Raw genomic sequence first — 18,718 nt, forward strand, 5'->3', positions numbered from 1 at the left:
TACTTGGTGTCACTTTCGGTATTATACCGTACTGTTTTTAAATAGCAGATATCAGATTGGATTGCCAATTCGCTGATTTTCTGTCATTATGCCATCTGGGATTTAATAAAATCGTTCAGATTTTCAACAGACTTGACTTGAAATAATTGGGCACCTTGTTCTAGGTATATGCTATTAAATATAACGTAAATCAAATTTAAATGTACTTATAATCTAACCTGAAGAGGTGTTGGTAGATTTTCTACAAGAAGGTAACACTTGGAAGTAGAATTCCATCGCCGAATTCTCTCTCGAGCCAAAACGTAGTGTGTCTCAATCTCTTTGCCTTCCACTGCGACTAGTTCAGCCTATAACAAAAAAAAAACATTTTTATAAAATTTGGACAAAGATGAATATTGCATACTTTATTAATTATTATTACTCGTATTAATGCATTTCTCAATTCTTCATATTTGACAAGAAACTGTTCGATTGGCGGCAATAAAAAAAGCATTCTACTGAATGAACATCCCTGGTCATTCGCTTTAAATTTCAACTCGATACCTTTGAAAATTATAGTTTCTTGCAGTATATTTCAAAGGCAACTATTATAAATAATTTTAGTATTCTTCATTGGCAGTTTTGTTGTAACTTTTCCTTACACCTCTCACAAATCTCACAATAAGTTGCCCTCCAGAATTCAATAATGCATACTGAGTATTCATTCAAAACATACCCTTTCGTCTATTTCCAAGACAATATTTCTCTCGAGAATCACTTGAATAAAACGTCCAATACTCGATATACATGATCCGCCCCCAGTTTCTCTCATCGGATCCCGAGAGCCATTATAATGTAAGGAAAAGCCGAAGACCCAAAGCGACAAAACTCTTCCTGGTAAAGGATAAGCTTGACGGCTTACGAAAATTATAAAACACGCGTAAATAATAAAAATATATTTTCACGTCGCTTACGGCGTTACTCCGAGGGTCGGAAAGAATATTGCCTCGCCTGTTTCTGACTGATACGCGGCTTTATCACATTTCATTTTTATGTTTATTGAATTTCTGGTTTTCTGCCGGTGCAGTTGGTACACTAGAAGGAAATTGTGTAATGTTTATGCCCTGAGGATTAGATAAATTTTCCTCCATAGGGTTTTTCTAAGGGGTGACATTTCATGTGTTTTACATAGTATTTTGTTAAGGTTATAATTCCTTGCACCCGCGGGACTAACCTTACTAATTCATTAAATATATTATATAATATCCTGAATTCTGTCAGTAAATAAATAAGTGACTAGGCAATAAGTAAATACAAAACATTTTTAACATATAGGTACCTACATTAAGTAATTTTGTGGTATATTAATTATTAGTAAAATTATGAAGAAAGTACGTAAGTACATGGTATTGCATATTGTAATATATGATTCAATATTTCCAATAAGCATGTGAATATTATGTTCCAAAAAGGACATATTCCTTTAAATTTTATCCATCAGACTGACTACGATTATTAAAGAGAAAAAGGCCTCTTTTGCAGTGTGAATATTAATATCAACCTTAATAAAATGTGTGGTACTAGTGATAAGCGTCTCATCAATATTTTGTACATAATTCATAAAAACTCTTGTCAGACTTTTTTGTGTTGTAGTTCTCTTTGCACTTAGGCTTTGCTAAGTGTCATGTGTTAACCGCTAAAAGTCAGCACTTATTTATTCTTGCTTGTTCAATAAAAATGTATAAGTACTTAACCGTTAATAAAAAACAGTTTTTTTTATAGGTATACAGTATGTGTCCGACTATGGGGCTTTAATTCCAGGGCTTGATTTTACTCGCTAAACTGAGCTACTTTTACTATGGGACCAACCCTAAAGTCGGGGAAAAATTTTTGGCTTTACCATAGAAAACGTTCACATCTGATCAGCCAAAATGTATGAAAAAGTAAAAAAAAAAATCGGTATTTCGGGGTTGGTGCCATACTTAATAAAAGTAGCTCAGTTTAGCGAGTAGAATCGAGCCCTGGATTTAAAGCCCCATGGTCAGTAACACCCTGTATATCATAAATATGTAAGTATGTTAACTTGGGCCGCATCATAAATAGATATTGAACAAGTTTGTGCTAAATTTACTGGAAATCTACTTCAAAGGAAATCTGTTTGGTGACTGAGCGCACTGGGGAAACTCCGTATTTAGAAAAACTAAATAACCAACTGGAATATATTTAATTATAGTAATTCTCAGATTATATTTATAATATTATAGGATTTCTACTATTTTAATAAAGTGAAAAAAAAAGTATTATTAATCAACTATTTATTTGATTATTTTATTCTTTTAAGTCGTTCAATACATTTTAGAAATTCAATTTTCAATGACTAGTTAGTTAATCGAAACTTCGTCTAATGTCAGTATGTGATAGATATCACTTATTACTTAAACCATGGACACTTAGGTAAGTAAGTGAAAGTAAATATAAATCAGCAAAATTGGAAAAAGCCATTGAAATAAAATTGAAAACACGCATAATTCCGTATTTTATGATAGGTACTGTAATGCAGTCATATCCCAAGTGTTGCTAATGCTACTAATGACAAAAGGATTACGTAAAATTGCTTCCCAATGTGCATCAAATAATTAAAATCAAGCTACTGTTGCTGCTGTTTTTAATTTTGTAAAAACCCGACACCTACGCGAAGACTTTAGAATACATCAAAAAGAAGTTGCCAACTTTGCAAAGTGTCGTCAGGTCTAATGAGATTGATCCAAATTCTCGAATTTCCTTAAAGTATTCATGTTCAGTCTCGGCGGGGAAAACTTTTTACGCGGATTTCTTATTTATTATCCTCAATATTTGCATAAAAAAAGTTTAAGAAAAGTCTTCTGGTGCGTCTGTTTGTTATTTTATTACTCAACAAGGCATCTGGATTATTTTTTTGCCGTGGCCATCTTGTTACTTTAAGGAATAAACAATAACACACATTTACGAACGCAAGAAATGCGAACGCTTCTGTTTGTTAGTACTTTTATACATCTTTTTTTTATAATTTTTTGCTTTTTGCGCATTAAATTCCATGTTGCCAACATTACAGATAATGACGGCCGAATAACCAAAATGTCCGGGTATCACACATAGTTACACAGCAGGACCTGTGTGCTTAGCCAAGGTGAGAATTGCTTGCACTACGACAACGATACGCTTTGCCTCTCTCTATTACTCTTCCATATTAGTGCGATAGTGACAGTTGCGTTTCGTTTGCTACGGAGCGTAAACGATTTGGATTTTGGCTATGCACCCTGAGCCTGACATCTCTTACTCAAAAAACTTTTAGAATGAGACCTTTATTTTGCATAGAGTAAACGTAACTCCACAAATACTTCAGACTTTATTATTCATTACAAAGATTGAGTTTTTAAGTAGGCTTATAAAAGCGTTAGAAACTGGTTTCTCCAATAATAATATCTTACAAATAAAGTGTTAACAAAAAGCGCAGTATTTAGTACCGAAATTAAATTTTAAATGTGATCGTCTAAAAGCTGCCTGCAGTCGAAGCTCAACCAATAGAATGACAGAGATGGAGCTACAGAAAATTGCAAATGGATTCCTCTCCATTTCGATTAGTAAACGATGAATTTATTTGGATTTCGATAGATTTCAAATTGACGCTTGCTGTTAGTTTTATTCAACTTTGATGTGATTTTTAGAGCACCGGACAAAACTTTGTTCAAGGTGCTCTTATGGGATCACTTCGGTCTTGCAAATCGGTTATTTATGTACATGGCTATGTGTAGGTATGTTAAAAAACAATACTATCGGCACGTGCAGAAAAAAATTGTGCGATTTGTTGATAGAAATATACAAGCATAAAATATCTTTGCTCACTATTTCACTTCGTTTTGCCGGTTGGAAATTGATAATTAGGGAGAACAAACATAACCCTATAATAATTGTTAGTTTTTTTACTCGTATCATCTGTACCTGATTAAAATAACTAGGTAACCACAAGAAAATATATAAACATAAACATAATTTATTCAAAACACGTATTTCATGGTTACATTCATAAATAAATATATATAAAGCAATGTTGTTGATATTATACTTGGTATTATGTTATAACTATTGTAGGTATGTACTATAACGTGTAGTAAGTAGTATCTAATAATATAAGAAAAAAAAAAGTAACTAACTATTTCGTAATAATTTGAAACGAGAAATTATTTCAAATCCTTCTTCGCAAGTCTCTTTGCTATGTTGAGCATGAATAAAAAAACTGTTAAAGTAGTTTGGCATGGCAGCATCCGCCATAGCGGATGGTATAAAACGCAGATTCCTCTCATAAAACTACAATAACTGTGTTTTATTGCGACCTCTCATATAAAAGTTTCCAAGTTAGGTACATTCAAACAGACCAGTCGTTTGTTGGAAAGACAGTTGGTTGGAAAGTTATTTTGTATTAATTTCATTACAGAACTTATATTTAAAATATTTTGTATGTTAAGAAACGTCGAAGAATTATAAGAAGAAAGTTTAAAAACCTAAATTAAGTAAGGTCATGGCCATAGAATTTTTTTGAGTCGAATATACCAACCAAAATACTAATTGCATTTCTATCGTTCCCCTCCCTGGAGCATTACTTAACAAAGCGTACATACTTTTATTAGGGTTTATATTTCAAAATCAGCAAAGTAAAAGGGGCGAGGCTAAACACGTTCAGTAAAAGCTAACCTCGCAATTTCCACGTACCTATAAATCTCAATCTTGCAGTCTAGACCCCGCATGCGGCTAGCGAGAGAGACCGCCCGCAATAGCGCTGCAAAAGCGCTAACAACAAGCTATTTCAAGCGGTAATTAATTGCTTTAACATGCTGAAATTAAGTAAGTCAAGAGCAGGTGTCTTTGTACACAAACCGCATGGAAGCCGGGAACTGGAACGAAAACTTCATTACATTTATAACAGGCTGCGGTACGCTTTCCGACACTCCGAAAAAGTGGTTCTCTTTACAACACATTGACTTTACTTTTCAACACTTTCCATATCGGAAACGAGTTTCTGATTAATTTTTGACCGTGGAATATTTTCTTACACGTGAAATATGCTGACAAGTCAGTAAGTTTTGGCGGTCAATCATAAAACACTAACGAAATGGAATAACAAAAAAGTGACTCTATTAATATTTACCGGGTATTTCTGTGTCATCTGCATTACGGATAAAATACTAATATATTTTATTTATTAGGTTTTGTTGATTCTAAAATTAATACCTACCTATACATATAACTAATACAAACCTAACATGGGAATTTGCTTTTGATCACATACGGATAAATACAAACCCTGTTAATAAATCAGAGTGTACTCAGAGTTCGCACATAAGGGCATTAGAATACAATTTAACAGTTTTCAATAAGCCCGAATTCAATCGAAATTTGATAAGATTGATGACACGAGGAAAGAGTAAATTGTTGCTGGATAAACTGGATGTCTAACGTACGCCGTACGCACATCAACGCCCAAGGGTGATTGATATGGAACCCGCCCCAAAGTTTTTCTACCCACTCAATATTCATTTTACCCAACAAAATTTCAAGTTTCGATGGGACCTAAGTAATTATTAATTCTCTTTTGTTATTTTTAGATTGTTAGAGTATATTTATACTAGCTAATATTAAAAAGTTTAAAAATAGGTTGTCTGTTGATATTTTTATCATTACCATTTAATAATAGGACAAAGTACTCAAATCATGTTTTGATTTTTGAACGTTTATTTATACAGGTGGAATAAACTTCATTGATTTTATTTAAAGCCCCGCCCCAAAGTTTTTCTACCCACTCAATATTCATTTTACCCAACAAATTTTCAAGTTTCGATGGGACCTAAGTAATTATTAATTCTCTTTTGTTATTTTTAGATTGTTACAGTATATTTAAACTAGCTAATATTAAAAAGTTTAAAAATAGATAGTCTGTTGATATTTTAATCATTACCATTTAAAAATACTCGGAGCAATTAACAACGGAGACGCCATGTCTAAAATTTTCGGTACAAAATAGTCTGCCGTTTTTTGCGGGGGAGGGGCACATCAAATGTATAGGTACGTCATGTCAGATAAACGTCAGTCCATACATATGGTTGACCATTGGCCGCCTATTTTCGACAGAGGGGAATGCTTGTTAATGGCGGCTCCATTGTTAATTACTCCGAGTAAAAATAGGACAAAGTACTCAAATGATGTTTTGATTTTTGAACGTTTATTTATACAGGTGGAATAAAATTAATTTCTTTTATTTTAGATTTCGTAGTACCTACTGTTAAAGCTCTCATAATAGTCATAATTTTTAATAGGTGGCAACCCAAAAAGCTATATGTCAAATATATCGAATAAAAAACAAAAACTTATGCTGAGACGCTCATTGATGTAGAATGAATGAATACAAATAATTGAAGAACGTATGTTCGAGTTGTACAGTTGAATTGAATTAACAGTGCTCAGCACTAAATCGTGTAACATGAGATCACGGTTAATGCGGGCTGTTAGTTTAGAAGAACCCGCAGGCAGTGGCGCTCACTCAGCCCCTAGACTAATTTCATTAATCCTATCATTGATTGGATTTGCTGAGCTAGAGCGTACTGGGCGTACTGGCTATGTTATTTTTGCTTTAAACTTTGCTCTTACTGAATGTAAGTACTTACCTATTGCAGTAATTACGTTATTTTTAATGGGCGACAATCATACGTACTTATTATTTATTTTTAAGTAAATATCATTGATTATTATAATTGTATATAGGCACGCAACAGGATATATGTACCTGGGGCCCAATTCAGATTGAACAACTTGATTTTGATTTTATTTTGATACGACCTTAAAGTTTGCTTACGCTAATTGATGCATGTGAAATAAAGTGAAAGCCGCGCGTGAGTTCCGGTCAATTCCCATAATGATCGGCAAGGTCGTATCAAAACCAGACCGTAACGAATTCGAATCTACTTCCTGGTCACCAATGACTATTGGACTACACAAAACACTCTTTGATAGTAGTCTATTTTTTATATAATTTCTAACTACTGATAAAATTTTGGCAGCGCATAAGTAACTTAATTGAAATTTCGCTATAAAGTTATGGTTGGGGACTTATGTAAGCGTTCTCGCCGAGTCTAAATTCATTTACTTGTATTTGTTTTTCGAATTTACAAATAAACGATTTAATTAATTACAAAACTTGTAAATTTTACCGGCGCTTGTTATAATGTAAATAATCATTTTAATATATTTTGGGTGTGTTAATGAATATACATTTTATTAACCTATTTAACACGCGTGTGCTTCGCAGCATGCGGCAATATTATTTTTGTCAGGTTCATGAAAAACTTACCCACCTAGTAAATAATACGCAATCCTTCTTCAGGTTCTTTCTGGTGGTTCGCCTAGGTTACTCAAAACTTAACTCTCGCTAGATGGCACCACTTTTGCAAAATTTCAGATTTTATTTTTTTGTGAAATGGTCTTGGTATTTGTATACTTAAAAGTATGTTTCGCGCACTCTTTAAGTAAATATTGAACTATTAAAATAAACATTGAATACTTCATTGTGCAAAAACCACCTTTTTAATTCGACGGAGTGTTGCTGTCACGCTTTTTCCTACTATTACTCACACATGCAAACAGTGTTTCCGTGATCCTTGTAGTAGACAATTTCACACAACGTAAGTCTGTTGCAATAGCGTAACGGTATGTTCGTGGAAATACGTGCAAGAGGATTGGGGTTCAAGACTGGTGCGAGTAGGTAATTTATTTTTGTTTCTCCTTTGTGTTATCTTACCTTTAAACGAGCAATTATTAGATATATAATTATTTATTTATATATTTGGATGGTATCAGAAACGGCTCTAATGATTTCGATGAAATTTGGGAAACGCTGAAGAAACGTTGAAACGTTGAGAAAACGCGCATTTTTGAGTTTTTATGTTTTGTAAGCTTTGGTCGGTCTCCCAGATATTCAATCTCCGCTTGGCAACTAATCCCAGAATTGGCATGCGCACTAGTTTTTACGAAAGCGACTGCCCTGACCTTCCAACCCAGAGAGTAAACTTATTTGGATTAGTCCGGTTTCCTCACATTGTTTTCTTTCACCGAAAAATAGGTATCGGTGTATAAATAGGTATCAAATGCTATTTCGTACAAAAGTTCGAAAAATCATTGGTACGAGCCGGGGTTAGAACCCGCGACCTCCGAATTGCCAGCATTTTCCGAATTTTTCCGTTAGGCCAGCAGCGCTTCCCCCACATACTCAGTGTTATCAGGTTTTTTAAAAATCAAAAACGATTACTTATGAAAGCAGAAGAATATAAATGATCGTATTACATTTATAATTGTTACATATTTGCCGTAACTTATTTTTAAAATGTGTTTTTCAATTAAAAGACACGTCAAGATTGTTTACCTTATTTCTAATGCTAAAAAAAACAACATATAGTAATAATTGTGTTTTTCATTCATAGACAAAATCCATTATTTTTAACCACAGGAAATTTTATACACTTCTTTTTAGGGTTCCGTACCCAAAGGGTAAAACGGGACCCTATTACTAAGACTTCGCTGTCCGTCCGTCCGTCCGTCCGTCCGTCTGTCACCAGGCTGTATCCGTAACAGATGATGTATTTCTGTTGCCGCTATAACAACAAATACTAAAAACAGAATAAAATAAAGATTTGAATGGGGCTCCCATACAACAAACGTGATTTTTGACCAAAGTTAAGCAACGTCGGGAGTGATCAGTACTTGGATGGGTGACCGTTTTCTTTTTTGCTTTTTTTTGTTTTTTTTTGCATTATGGCACGGAACCCTTCGTGCGCGAGTCCGACTCGCACTTGCCCGGTTTTTATTGCATTGAGGATGTCCTGATTGTAAAAATCAGAGAGATTAGGTAGAGTATAATTTCTAATTATCTTTGTAAAAATAAAAGAATACGTGTAGCCCATACTTAACAATCGATTTATGATAATAAGAAAAATTAAATAAAAATAAAAAAACAATACGAAATTTAGGTGTAACAAAAATACAAAAAGTTATGTTCCAGCATACAATGACTGGGGATCGAACCGGGAATCTTCCGTTTGCAAGCAAAAAAGCGACTGTTTGCATAACACGCCATGATAGTTCTTAGCTAAGCTGACGAACTTCTCGCTTAGGTCAATTAACTACCTGTCAAATATCAGTGTCAACAAAATTGCACTAAACATGACGGCACTCCAAATTCGAGCCGTGGTCAGCCCGGCAACGTCGGAAATGGTATGGCAACGTCGCAAATGTATCTGTACACGACATTTGTGACACACACATACGTAAAATTGATGAAAAGTTAACTATGATTTTTGCATGATTTCTGTATGAAACATTGTTTTCCTGTTAATTTCGCGCAAACGAATATTCGAAAGAAGATAAATGCGGAAATATTTGTGTACTAATAGTGTGTAGTTACTTAATGAGCTTTGATTGAATTTTGTATGAAAAGCGAACCACCTTAATACTCGATTTTTTTTATTTGGTCTTCGGTAATGCAGATGAGTTAGCTAGTATCAACATTAATTCAATACATCCCCTTTATCTACGAGGATTTCACCGACTCCGCCTAGCTCTGACGGATTACATCTTTTACTAACGTATTAGTCCCCGCTTAGTTGTAAATCAACGAGCTAAACCAAATGCGGGCTTTCTGGTTAATTCAAAGACAATTTGCATTAGAGGAGTAACTATTAGTTACGTTATACCACATATTGCACAAGTAATTCAGCCGTATTCGAACAATGAGATACGTCAAATACTAAATATTGAAACGATATGGATTACATATGTCAGTGTCAAACAAGTGTCAATATTGACATTTCTTCAAACAAAACGTCACTATTGACACTTGTTTGACACTGACATATCTATTTCATATCGTTTCAATATCTAGTATTTGACGTATCTCGTTGTTCGAATACGGCTGACGGCGCGAATCGGGAAATGATTTAGAGATGCACTAGATATGAAATAGTAAAGATATGTGACGTTCCACGACAAAAGGTACCTTATGGCGGCTGTCGCTTACGCTATTATTAACGCCACTACGCAATATTCAGCCGGGGAAATGGTGCCTTTTGCCGTGGAACGTCCCATATCTTTACTATTTCATATCTAGTGAGTCTCTAATTCATTTCCCGAATCGAGCCGTGATTGTTTAATTCAAACGTTCTCTTTAACGAGTACAACCACGCAGCACTCATCGGGGTATCATATCGATTTACATCTTATATTAGCCTCCTTTATTATTTAATAAAGAATACAATGTTAATGTTGTAAGCTACGTTGAAGTTGTTTTTAGTTTAGTTTGTCACTCAAATGTAAATATAAATACTTAGTAGAACGTTTTAAAAAAATGTATTTTAGTAAAGTTAACGGCTAAAATAAATTTGCATTCAATATTAAATCTGCGTAGCACGTCCACTTAAATAAGCAAACAGAATAAATTTATTTAAATAGATTCTTAGAACAAGGTACGATAATACTTACAAAATGCCCGTAATTAAAAAGCACAATTAAAAATGAATGTTTATTAAGGTGCAACATGGCTAATTAAAACATAAATAGAAACAAAAACCAATTCAAATTAAAAATATATAATTAATGTGCCTTAGAGATATTTCTATAAATTTCTTATCAATGTAGAAAAAAGAACAGTACAAAAAGGGCGAGCATTTTTCTTCGACATAATCCCCTTTTAAGTCAAGACAAAGATTAGTGAGCTAATTTCTTAAAAGCATTCCCTTTTTAAGATTTAATGGAGTGGTGGATTATTTGTCTCTATCTTGGCATAATTTATCTAAGCGTATTAAGCGTCGGACAGAAAATATCAGACAAAATTTAACCGATAAAATTGGTTTGTAAAAACACTGTTTTAAAAATGAATGTAACTTAATGGGTATATTATTATTTATTATTTAAAAATGTATGAGCGACCGAGCTTGACTGGATACTGCAAATAATAATATCATTTTACAAAATACATATACTGAATAATAGTCAGAAATCAGAGACCTATATTGAGTTTTTGCCTATTAAAATAGCAAAGCTTATTTTCAGTAAAATAATTAGATATATTTATTCAACATACAGAGCCCAGGGGCCAAACCATAAGACGCGCAGATTCTAAACAGAAGATCATGTGTCCGAACCCCGGCTCGTACCGAAAAGTTTATCGGGACTTCATCATCTCAGCCTATATACGTCCCACTGCTGGGCACACGCCTCCTCTCGAGCGCGAGAGGGCTTGGGCTATAGTCCCCACGCTAGCCCAATGCGGATTGGGGACTTCACATACACCTTTGAATTTCTTCGCAGATGTATGCAGGTTTCCTCACGATGTTTTCCTTCACCGAAAAGCGACTGGTAAATATCAAATGATATTTCGTACATAAGTTCCGAAAAACTCATTGGTACGAGCCGGGGTTTGAACCCGCGACCTCCGGATTGCAAGTCGCACGCTCTTACCGCTAGGCCACCAGCGCTCGCAGCGCGCGCTATTATTCAGTATATGTATTTTGTAAAATGATATTATTATCGGGACTTAGGTACGAAAAATTTCGAAATACTCGAACAACAACATAAAAGACATAGTTCGGGTGTACATAGATTCTCAATACTTCTAATGTCTACAATGAGAAAAAGCAGGCGCCTAGCTCAAGAGATGTACAGCCTACATTGAAATTTGTCAGTTTCGCGTCCGCACCTCCTGATTTGATCGGTAGGTAACGTCACAATCTTACAATCGAATCAACCACTTTTTCGTCATATTCATATAAATCGAAATGGTTTATGACCCCTTTATAATTATGACATTGGTAGTAAGTGCAATAACTTACCTACTTATCGATATCATTTTATCGACAAATACCCTCGACTATTTTTTCTTTGCTATTCCTGGTATCATTTATTTGTCAAACTCATGTCAATTTAGTTCGCGAGTTTCTGGAGGCGACCTTAGTTTTGCTGGCCGTACCTAGGCTAGTATACATCTATTATTATCCTTTTAATCTTTTGATATTCAATAGGATAGGGATAGGTTAGCAGTCATTGACGTAGGAAATGGATGGTCCAATCGGATCTGTTTCCGACCCAAATCCCAGAAACTAAATCTCTCGATAACTTGTAATCCAATTACACCCCATTAGCGACACGTTTCAACACGTTTAAACGCATGAAGTTTCTGTAATTTATCGAATTATTCCAGCTGATCCCTTTAAACTGAACTTTAATTGAATCGGGACCAAAATGCCACATGCTCGTGTTCGGTCAACAATAACCCGACTAATTTGAGATGAGTAAAGCCATTACCTAGCTGCAAAGTACTCACACGAGTTTGAGACACAGAGCAATAGCAGACGTCAAGCTGACTGCGCTTTCTAGTAGCATCCTGCCTGAATCAGTTTAGTTCTTACTTAAACCCGCTTTAAACTCAGATGTTGTCTGAGCTTGCCACACAATCCTAATATACAGGGTGATTCATGAGACGTGAGCAGGACTAATCCTGCACACTCAGTAACTGATAATTGATCGATCACCGTCGTATTTAGGTGAAACAACCACACTTTTTCCTATTTTTCTATTTTTTGGTGAAGGCAAATTTAATTCTCTACGATCATGGTCACCCTACAAGACCTAATTAATAAACATAAAACCTCTTTTATTAAGAAAATAAAATGTCAAACCTGAGTGAGATACGAGTTTTCAAAAGTAACCTGACCGTGATGACAGTGATGACATTCAATTTGACACAGAATATCGGTAGTTTAGTATTCTAATGTTAGGGTGACCATCCATGTCGTAAATAAATTAATAACTTTTTTTTCAACACGACTAGAAAATTAACGTTAACCTCACTAATACTGATAGGAAACAGTTGCTTATAATTTACGAAATGCGCAGTGTTAGTCCTGCTCACGTCTCCTGAATCACCCTGTATAGCATTAAACATTAGATATTTACCTATTTGCTACCCATAGGCGCAGCATGGTTCCATTTTTATCGCCTGTAACTATCGCAATTACATACTTGTTAAAACGTGACAGCATGGTGACAAGGGATAAAAATGCGACCGTGCTACTACCGCCGCAGGCCTTACATTCTAGCCCAGAACAGAAACTAGGCCAGAATGAGATTAGACCGATTTCCGCTATCATATATCGGATATTCCATTATTCCTAAGTTTTGAGAAACTCAGAGATTTTCAACTCACATCTTCAGTTCCGGTTTTAATAATGTACCTACGCCTAAACTAATTGCTTAATTGCTTTCATGATTTTGTTAATTAGAAAACTCCAACAAACCACCTTCTATAAATGCTCAGTTGCTCACCAATGTTCTCGGAAATATAGCGTCTGGCACATGTGCACCTACGCTCGTATAATAATTCATAAGATAGTTATCACGGCCTAAAAGCACTTTAGCTGGATTGCCAATTCCGTTCACCAGCGTGATGAATTTGCATGATGACGTCATAACCATTTTCGAATCTATGTAATTGCCGAACGCAACGATGTTAGGATAGCGCATAATAAAACAGACCTAATTTAGTATTCTATTATTGGAATTGGTTCGGTAATATTGCATTATTCAATTCAATTAGTCGCCGGAGAAATGAAAATTAAAGGAACAAAAGGGAAAATGTTAATGGCATTTTATTGATGTCTCGCAATATCACGCCAAATTTTAGACGCAGCAATATTTCTTTCACCTTTTTTATTTATCGTGCTCTTAAAGCGGCATTTTGTTTTATAAAGCAGACGTTAAAAGTGATACGTAGACACGACTATAAAAATGATGTGAGTGTAAGAGAGACTTTACTAATACGATAGTACCTATCTACTCCAACAGTGTCGTCACCGTTGAGATGCTTTCAGTCTACTTCTTACTTCTTTTTTCAGTATTTACAAGTAAGTAACTTTAAATGTCTAATGGTTTTAGTAACGTTCTTACGCATTTCCCTTCACTTAATAAAGGGAAATCTTATCGCCGGCCGCCCGAATCTTTGCCACGGATTAACGCAAAGTCTACGCGCCAAAGCGGGCCCTAAATCTGCCCATTTGTATTCTATGTTCCGAGTACCCCGGGGTATTGAAGTTTCACAAGTTTCTAGAGGGCCAATTAATGAGCCGATTAAACTAAATTAGGTTTGAAGCGCGTACGGCCTGTTTGGACGGCTGAGCCGTATTAGTTGTGCTCTGTTGACATATTGTTGGGTTGTGGGTTTCGCTTGATGTTATACTGCCGTATTCGAACTTCAAGATATTCACAAGAAAAAACACGTACTAGATCCATTCTATATACGTTTAGATATCGACTAGTTCTCTTTTGCAGCGCAATTCGGGGAACCAATGTCACTTTTACGTTAGATAGAGTAAGATATCTATTAGATGTGAATTGGATCTCTAAGTCATATCCTGTGGAAATCGTTCAAGAGTATCTCTAGAATCGCGTAAATGTCAAATTTGACAAGTTAGATCTTAAACATATCGTTATCGTACCTTGGTGATGTCTAAAAGATATCTAATAGATATCTATTTCAAAATCCGAATCGGGCCCATAGTTTAGCCGCTTGAGGACGGGAAAGAATGAGTGCGGTCGGCTTAAGAGTTTATCATACGACTTGCAAGCATATTCATAAACGCATTAGCATTTATATTCATAAACGCATGACAAGCCTCAATTAGCTTTGAATCGTTTGTCTTTATCCGTCATTTTAACTTGATGTATTTGTAAGTCAGGGATAAAACAAAGGCTCCTACCTAATTTAACTAATGAAAAAATATTGTGGGACTGTTGGTAAAAGGCATATTCAGGTAATTCAGAATACTTTAGAATGTCGGGAAAATCCGAAAATCACCCTTAATTCCATTAAATTAGAGTTCATTTTCGGAATTTTCAGAAACTTTAAGCACTCCGAATTACCCGAATACACGTGTAGGTACATATCGTCTACATCTACCTATTCCGCATTGCTTAGATATTATGTACTTGGATTAAATTTACTTACAAATATTATCGCCGGCCAGAGAGCTCAGCCAGGAACGACTTATGCAACTTATACATATTTAATATATTTATTTGTTTAAATTTTAATATAATTATACATAATTGAATGCGCCTGTAAATAAACAACAAACAACTGCGTAAATTATCAGGTAGGAGCTTGTACATAAACCGGCATTCATATTACGATATATTTGCCACTTTCGTCAGACAAATCAGAACAAACAGTAATGGCCCGCGTAATGTGAACACGACACTGGCTTGAGATTAGCATGCCATTCATTCATTTTAACGCACTTTATGTTCACATTTATGGCGGCTTTGTCTAAATCTTGTGATAAAAGCATTTTGCTCGTGCACTGAATCCATTTGATATTTAACTAGAAAGCCTTTGTTGTTAGTTCATGATATCTGGATAGGAAAGGAAATATTATTGAGAAACAAAAGGTCCAAATAACTGACAAAGTCTATTCTAAAAGGATAGCCACTACTGTAATTTTGACTGCAGAATTTATGTAGGTCTATAAAAACGTCGAAAATGAAATCACCTCGTAAAAATCACCTTGTCCTACAAATACCTACTACCTACTAGAAAATTCTTTTTAGTGACTTCCCACTCGCACGAAAGGATTATATAAGAAAATTGAAGTAATATTGCCTATGCTCGAAAAGCAACGGCCGGGCACAACATAAAATAACATTCATTTTCTAGTTCCTATTTTGGCTGCCGTACAAGATATTGTTACGTGAAGGAATGTGCCAAGTTGAAAGCTAAACTTGGAACTTGGCCATAAAAACGAAATAGTACTCAGGTTAACAAAACTACTCTTTCAGAAACATTCAAACATGTACAGCTTCGTAATACGTACCTATTAACCTAATACGATCAAGCAAATTGAAACCTTGGAACTAATATAAACGTGACATTAAAAAAGAAAATAAAGGCAATATTCGGTTTGAGACTGCAGCAACGTTTCTGTTGCAGCGTTAATTAACAAAAAATCATAATAATTACGTACAAATTTTTAAACACAATTACAGGCTTTTGTATGAAATCATTGAGAACATTACAAGTTGTTCGGTCTCTGTGGAATTGTGCGACAATTTAATTTGGCGTTTCGTTGAGCTCTTTTAATGCCATTACGAGAACAGTCCAAAACTTTTTTATTTCGTTATTGTTTAATTTAATTAAATGTGTATGGGTGTCAGTCGTTTAAATTCACTAGTTATTATTCTATAGTCTACTTTATTTAAAAAAAAATTATATCAGCCCCGATTATATACTTGAAATACCGAGTGTTAAAATGATATACACAGACGTAAAAAATTGGGTACCCTTTATTTACCATATAATGTGTAAAAAATTTGATAATTATATAATATTTTATTAGTCAATATAAACAATATATATTATTTATTGGATTCTGTTCGTGACCAGGCGCTGTGTAATTTTGAGACTTGGACTTGTTCTTGGATGGTGAAATAAAAATCCGAAATTTAACGTGCTTACTCTTATAATTCTAAAAGCTTAATCTACGTGTCCATGATTCGAGTATATTGGGGTAGAGGGGGACAATATGTCGTGACGTAGGGTAACGAAGGCGTATATAGAGCTCCGTATTGGCCGCGATATGTGTGACGCGACATACGCAACTGAGTCGCTCTGACCAGAGATGTCGCTCTGACCAGGGACCCACGGAATACAGTAGAGTCTACTGAGTAGACGGTGCAGGCTGGTGTTTAGGCAGACCGAAAAGGAGATGGCGGGACGACTTGGACGCATTCTACCCCAAATGGTGGGAAAATGCCGATGACAGGGCCGAGTGAAGAAAACGAGGGGAGGCCTTTTCCCAGCAGTGTGACACCAAAGTAGGCTAGGAAAAAAAAAGCCAACTTATAAAAGCCCATCTTACCTGCAGATTAACGTAAGGAGCGTCAGCCATAACAGTCGGTACAATGAAGCTTCCTTCGCCCGTCGACATGTCGATGTCTTGGCTGTAGATGTCAGTCTTGTCATCGTATAACTTCACTCGAACGCGCACCCTTTTCTCCGTACTCATTGCTTCCACCTGCAACAGAAAATGATTTAAAATTCACTATTAGATATTCGCTTGAGTAATTTTGTTACCAGTGATCGGGGATTTGGTTGCTAAAAGTTAAAAAATAATGTTTATTCTCTTATGAAATGTTTTCGTAGGTAATTGTATTTCAATACTACTTAGAAAGCATTTTTGTGAAATATTCAATCCATATAGGCTTACTGCCATCATATCCATAGAAAAAATTCTACTACATCCACACGGGCGTTAACAAAACCATATCCCCGATCACTGTTTACACAAGATGGGAACATGGCGAGCTATTATAGAATTTTCAGTTTTTAAACCTTAGTAAAAGCAAAGATATTTATAACTCCGTATAAGATAGTTAAAGTCTAAGAAAAAAACGTGCATACGAAAATCACGAAAAAATAAACTCGAAAATGTGCCGAAAGATGGCAGTACATTTACTTTGACAGGCGTATGCCTCTAAACTAAATTCTCTTTGGTACCTATTTGGTACCTATTACATTGCCTTGTAAGCATGTTTGGCTAAGTAATGTGACTCTCTTCGCTTTTCATTCGCTTGCAGTCGTGATGAAACATGTAATTACCGTGGGATTAGATAATAATTGAAACTGAAATTTAATTTCGGATTGGTCCTCGCTGAATGCAGGTTTCTACTCCCGATTGCACGAAGCAAATTGCCATCTTGTGCAATTTAGGCACTTGTGAAACTGTGTCGGCAAGTCAGATCTTAATTAAGTCATTAGGTTAAGTCAACCCGCCTGGCTCTCGTCCAAAACCAGCGGCGACAGATTCCGATATAAAATACAGCGGTAATTAACTTATCTTCAAAACGAGATTTACTTTATACTTGACAATTTGATTAAAGTTCCCGTCTTAGTGCACGTGATAAAATAATTTTATACTACTGTATTTTTATTGATATTTTTTTGTTAGTAATTCTAGCATAAATCCGAGACGAGAGTTAAGTATATAAGTAAATTGAAATAATTTCTCATTAAAGTAACACCATGGACGTAAACAAATTATTTTCCGAGAAGAGATTAAAGTCGGATAGTAAGGTAAACGTACTAGTGCTCGACATGTCCAATAGATGACACCTTGCTGTCACCTCTATAGACAATGACTTAAGTTTCAAGATGACATGTACTGGGATCTTGTCGAGCACCAGTACGTTTACCTTAAGTAAAGTAAGTAACCGTTTGACATGATAACGGCTACGCTATCTTACCCAGTCCATCACTTTATATATAACTTCTTCATTTTCCGTTCCGTTTTGAAAATGTGGGGTACTTGAAGTGGTTAAACATATTATTCATTCTTAAAAATAAAAAAATACATAAAAAAATTTCATTAACTTTAACCTGTCGATGCCACTTTTTTGAGAATCACCCCTGAATCAATCAAACTCAATATTGTCATTCACGGGCTCACTTGTAATGCCGCAGTAACACAAATTCAAAATGGAAGAGCGATATAATGCGGGCGCAGAGAAAATCACGTCGATATAAAAGCTCTTCGTTAGACCTTAGTAATTTATTACATTGTGCGGCTGCCAAGACGTGGGAAAGAATGATGTGGAATGAGCTAGGGGAATATAG

General features: G+C 35.2%; 1 protein-coding gene across 1 annotated transcript in view; it reads right to left on the reverse strand.

The window, feature by feature from the left end:
- LOC134678268 (C3 and PZP-like alpha-2-macroglobulin domain-containing protein 8) overlaps positions 1-18,718 on the reverse strand; it is a 115,992-nt gene that overhangs the window by 47,132 nt on the left and 50,142 nt on the right. Inside the window, exons 6-7 of the mRNA XM_063536755.1 lie at positions 16,965-17,120; positions 219-347 (exon numbers count right to left, since the gene is read on the reverse strand). Of these exons, the coding sequence (XP_063392825.1) occupies positions 219-347; positions 16,965-17,120 (285 nt within the window). The remainder of the gene's footprint in view (positions 1-218; positions 348-16,964; positions 17,121-18,718) is intronic.

The sequence above is a fragment of the Cydia fagiglandana genome, chromosome 2, assembly GCF_963556715.1.
Source record: "Cydia fagiglandana chromosome 2, ilCydFagi1.1, whole genome shotgun sequence".
Lineage (NCBI taxonomy): Eukaryota > Metazoa > Arthropoda > Insecta > Lepidoptera > Tortricidae > Cydia > Cydia fagiglandana.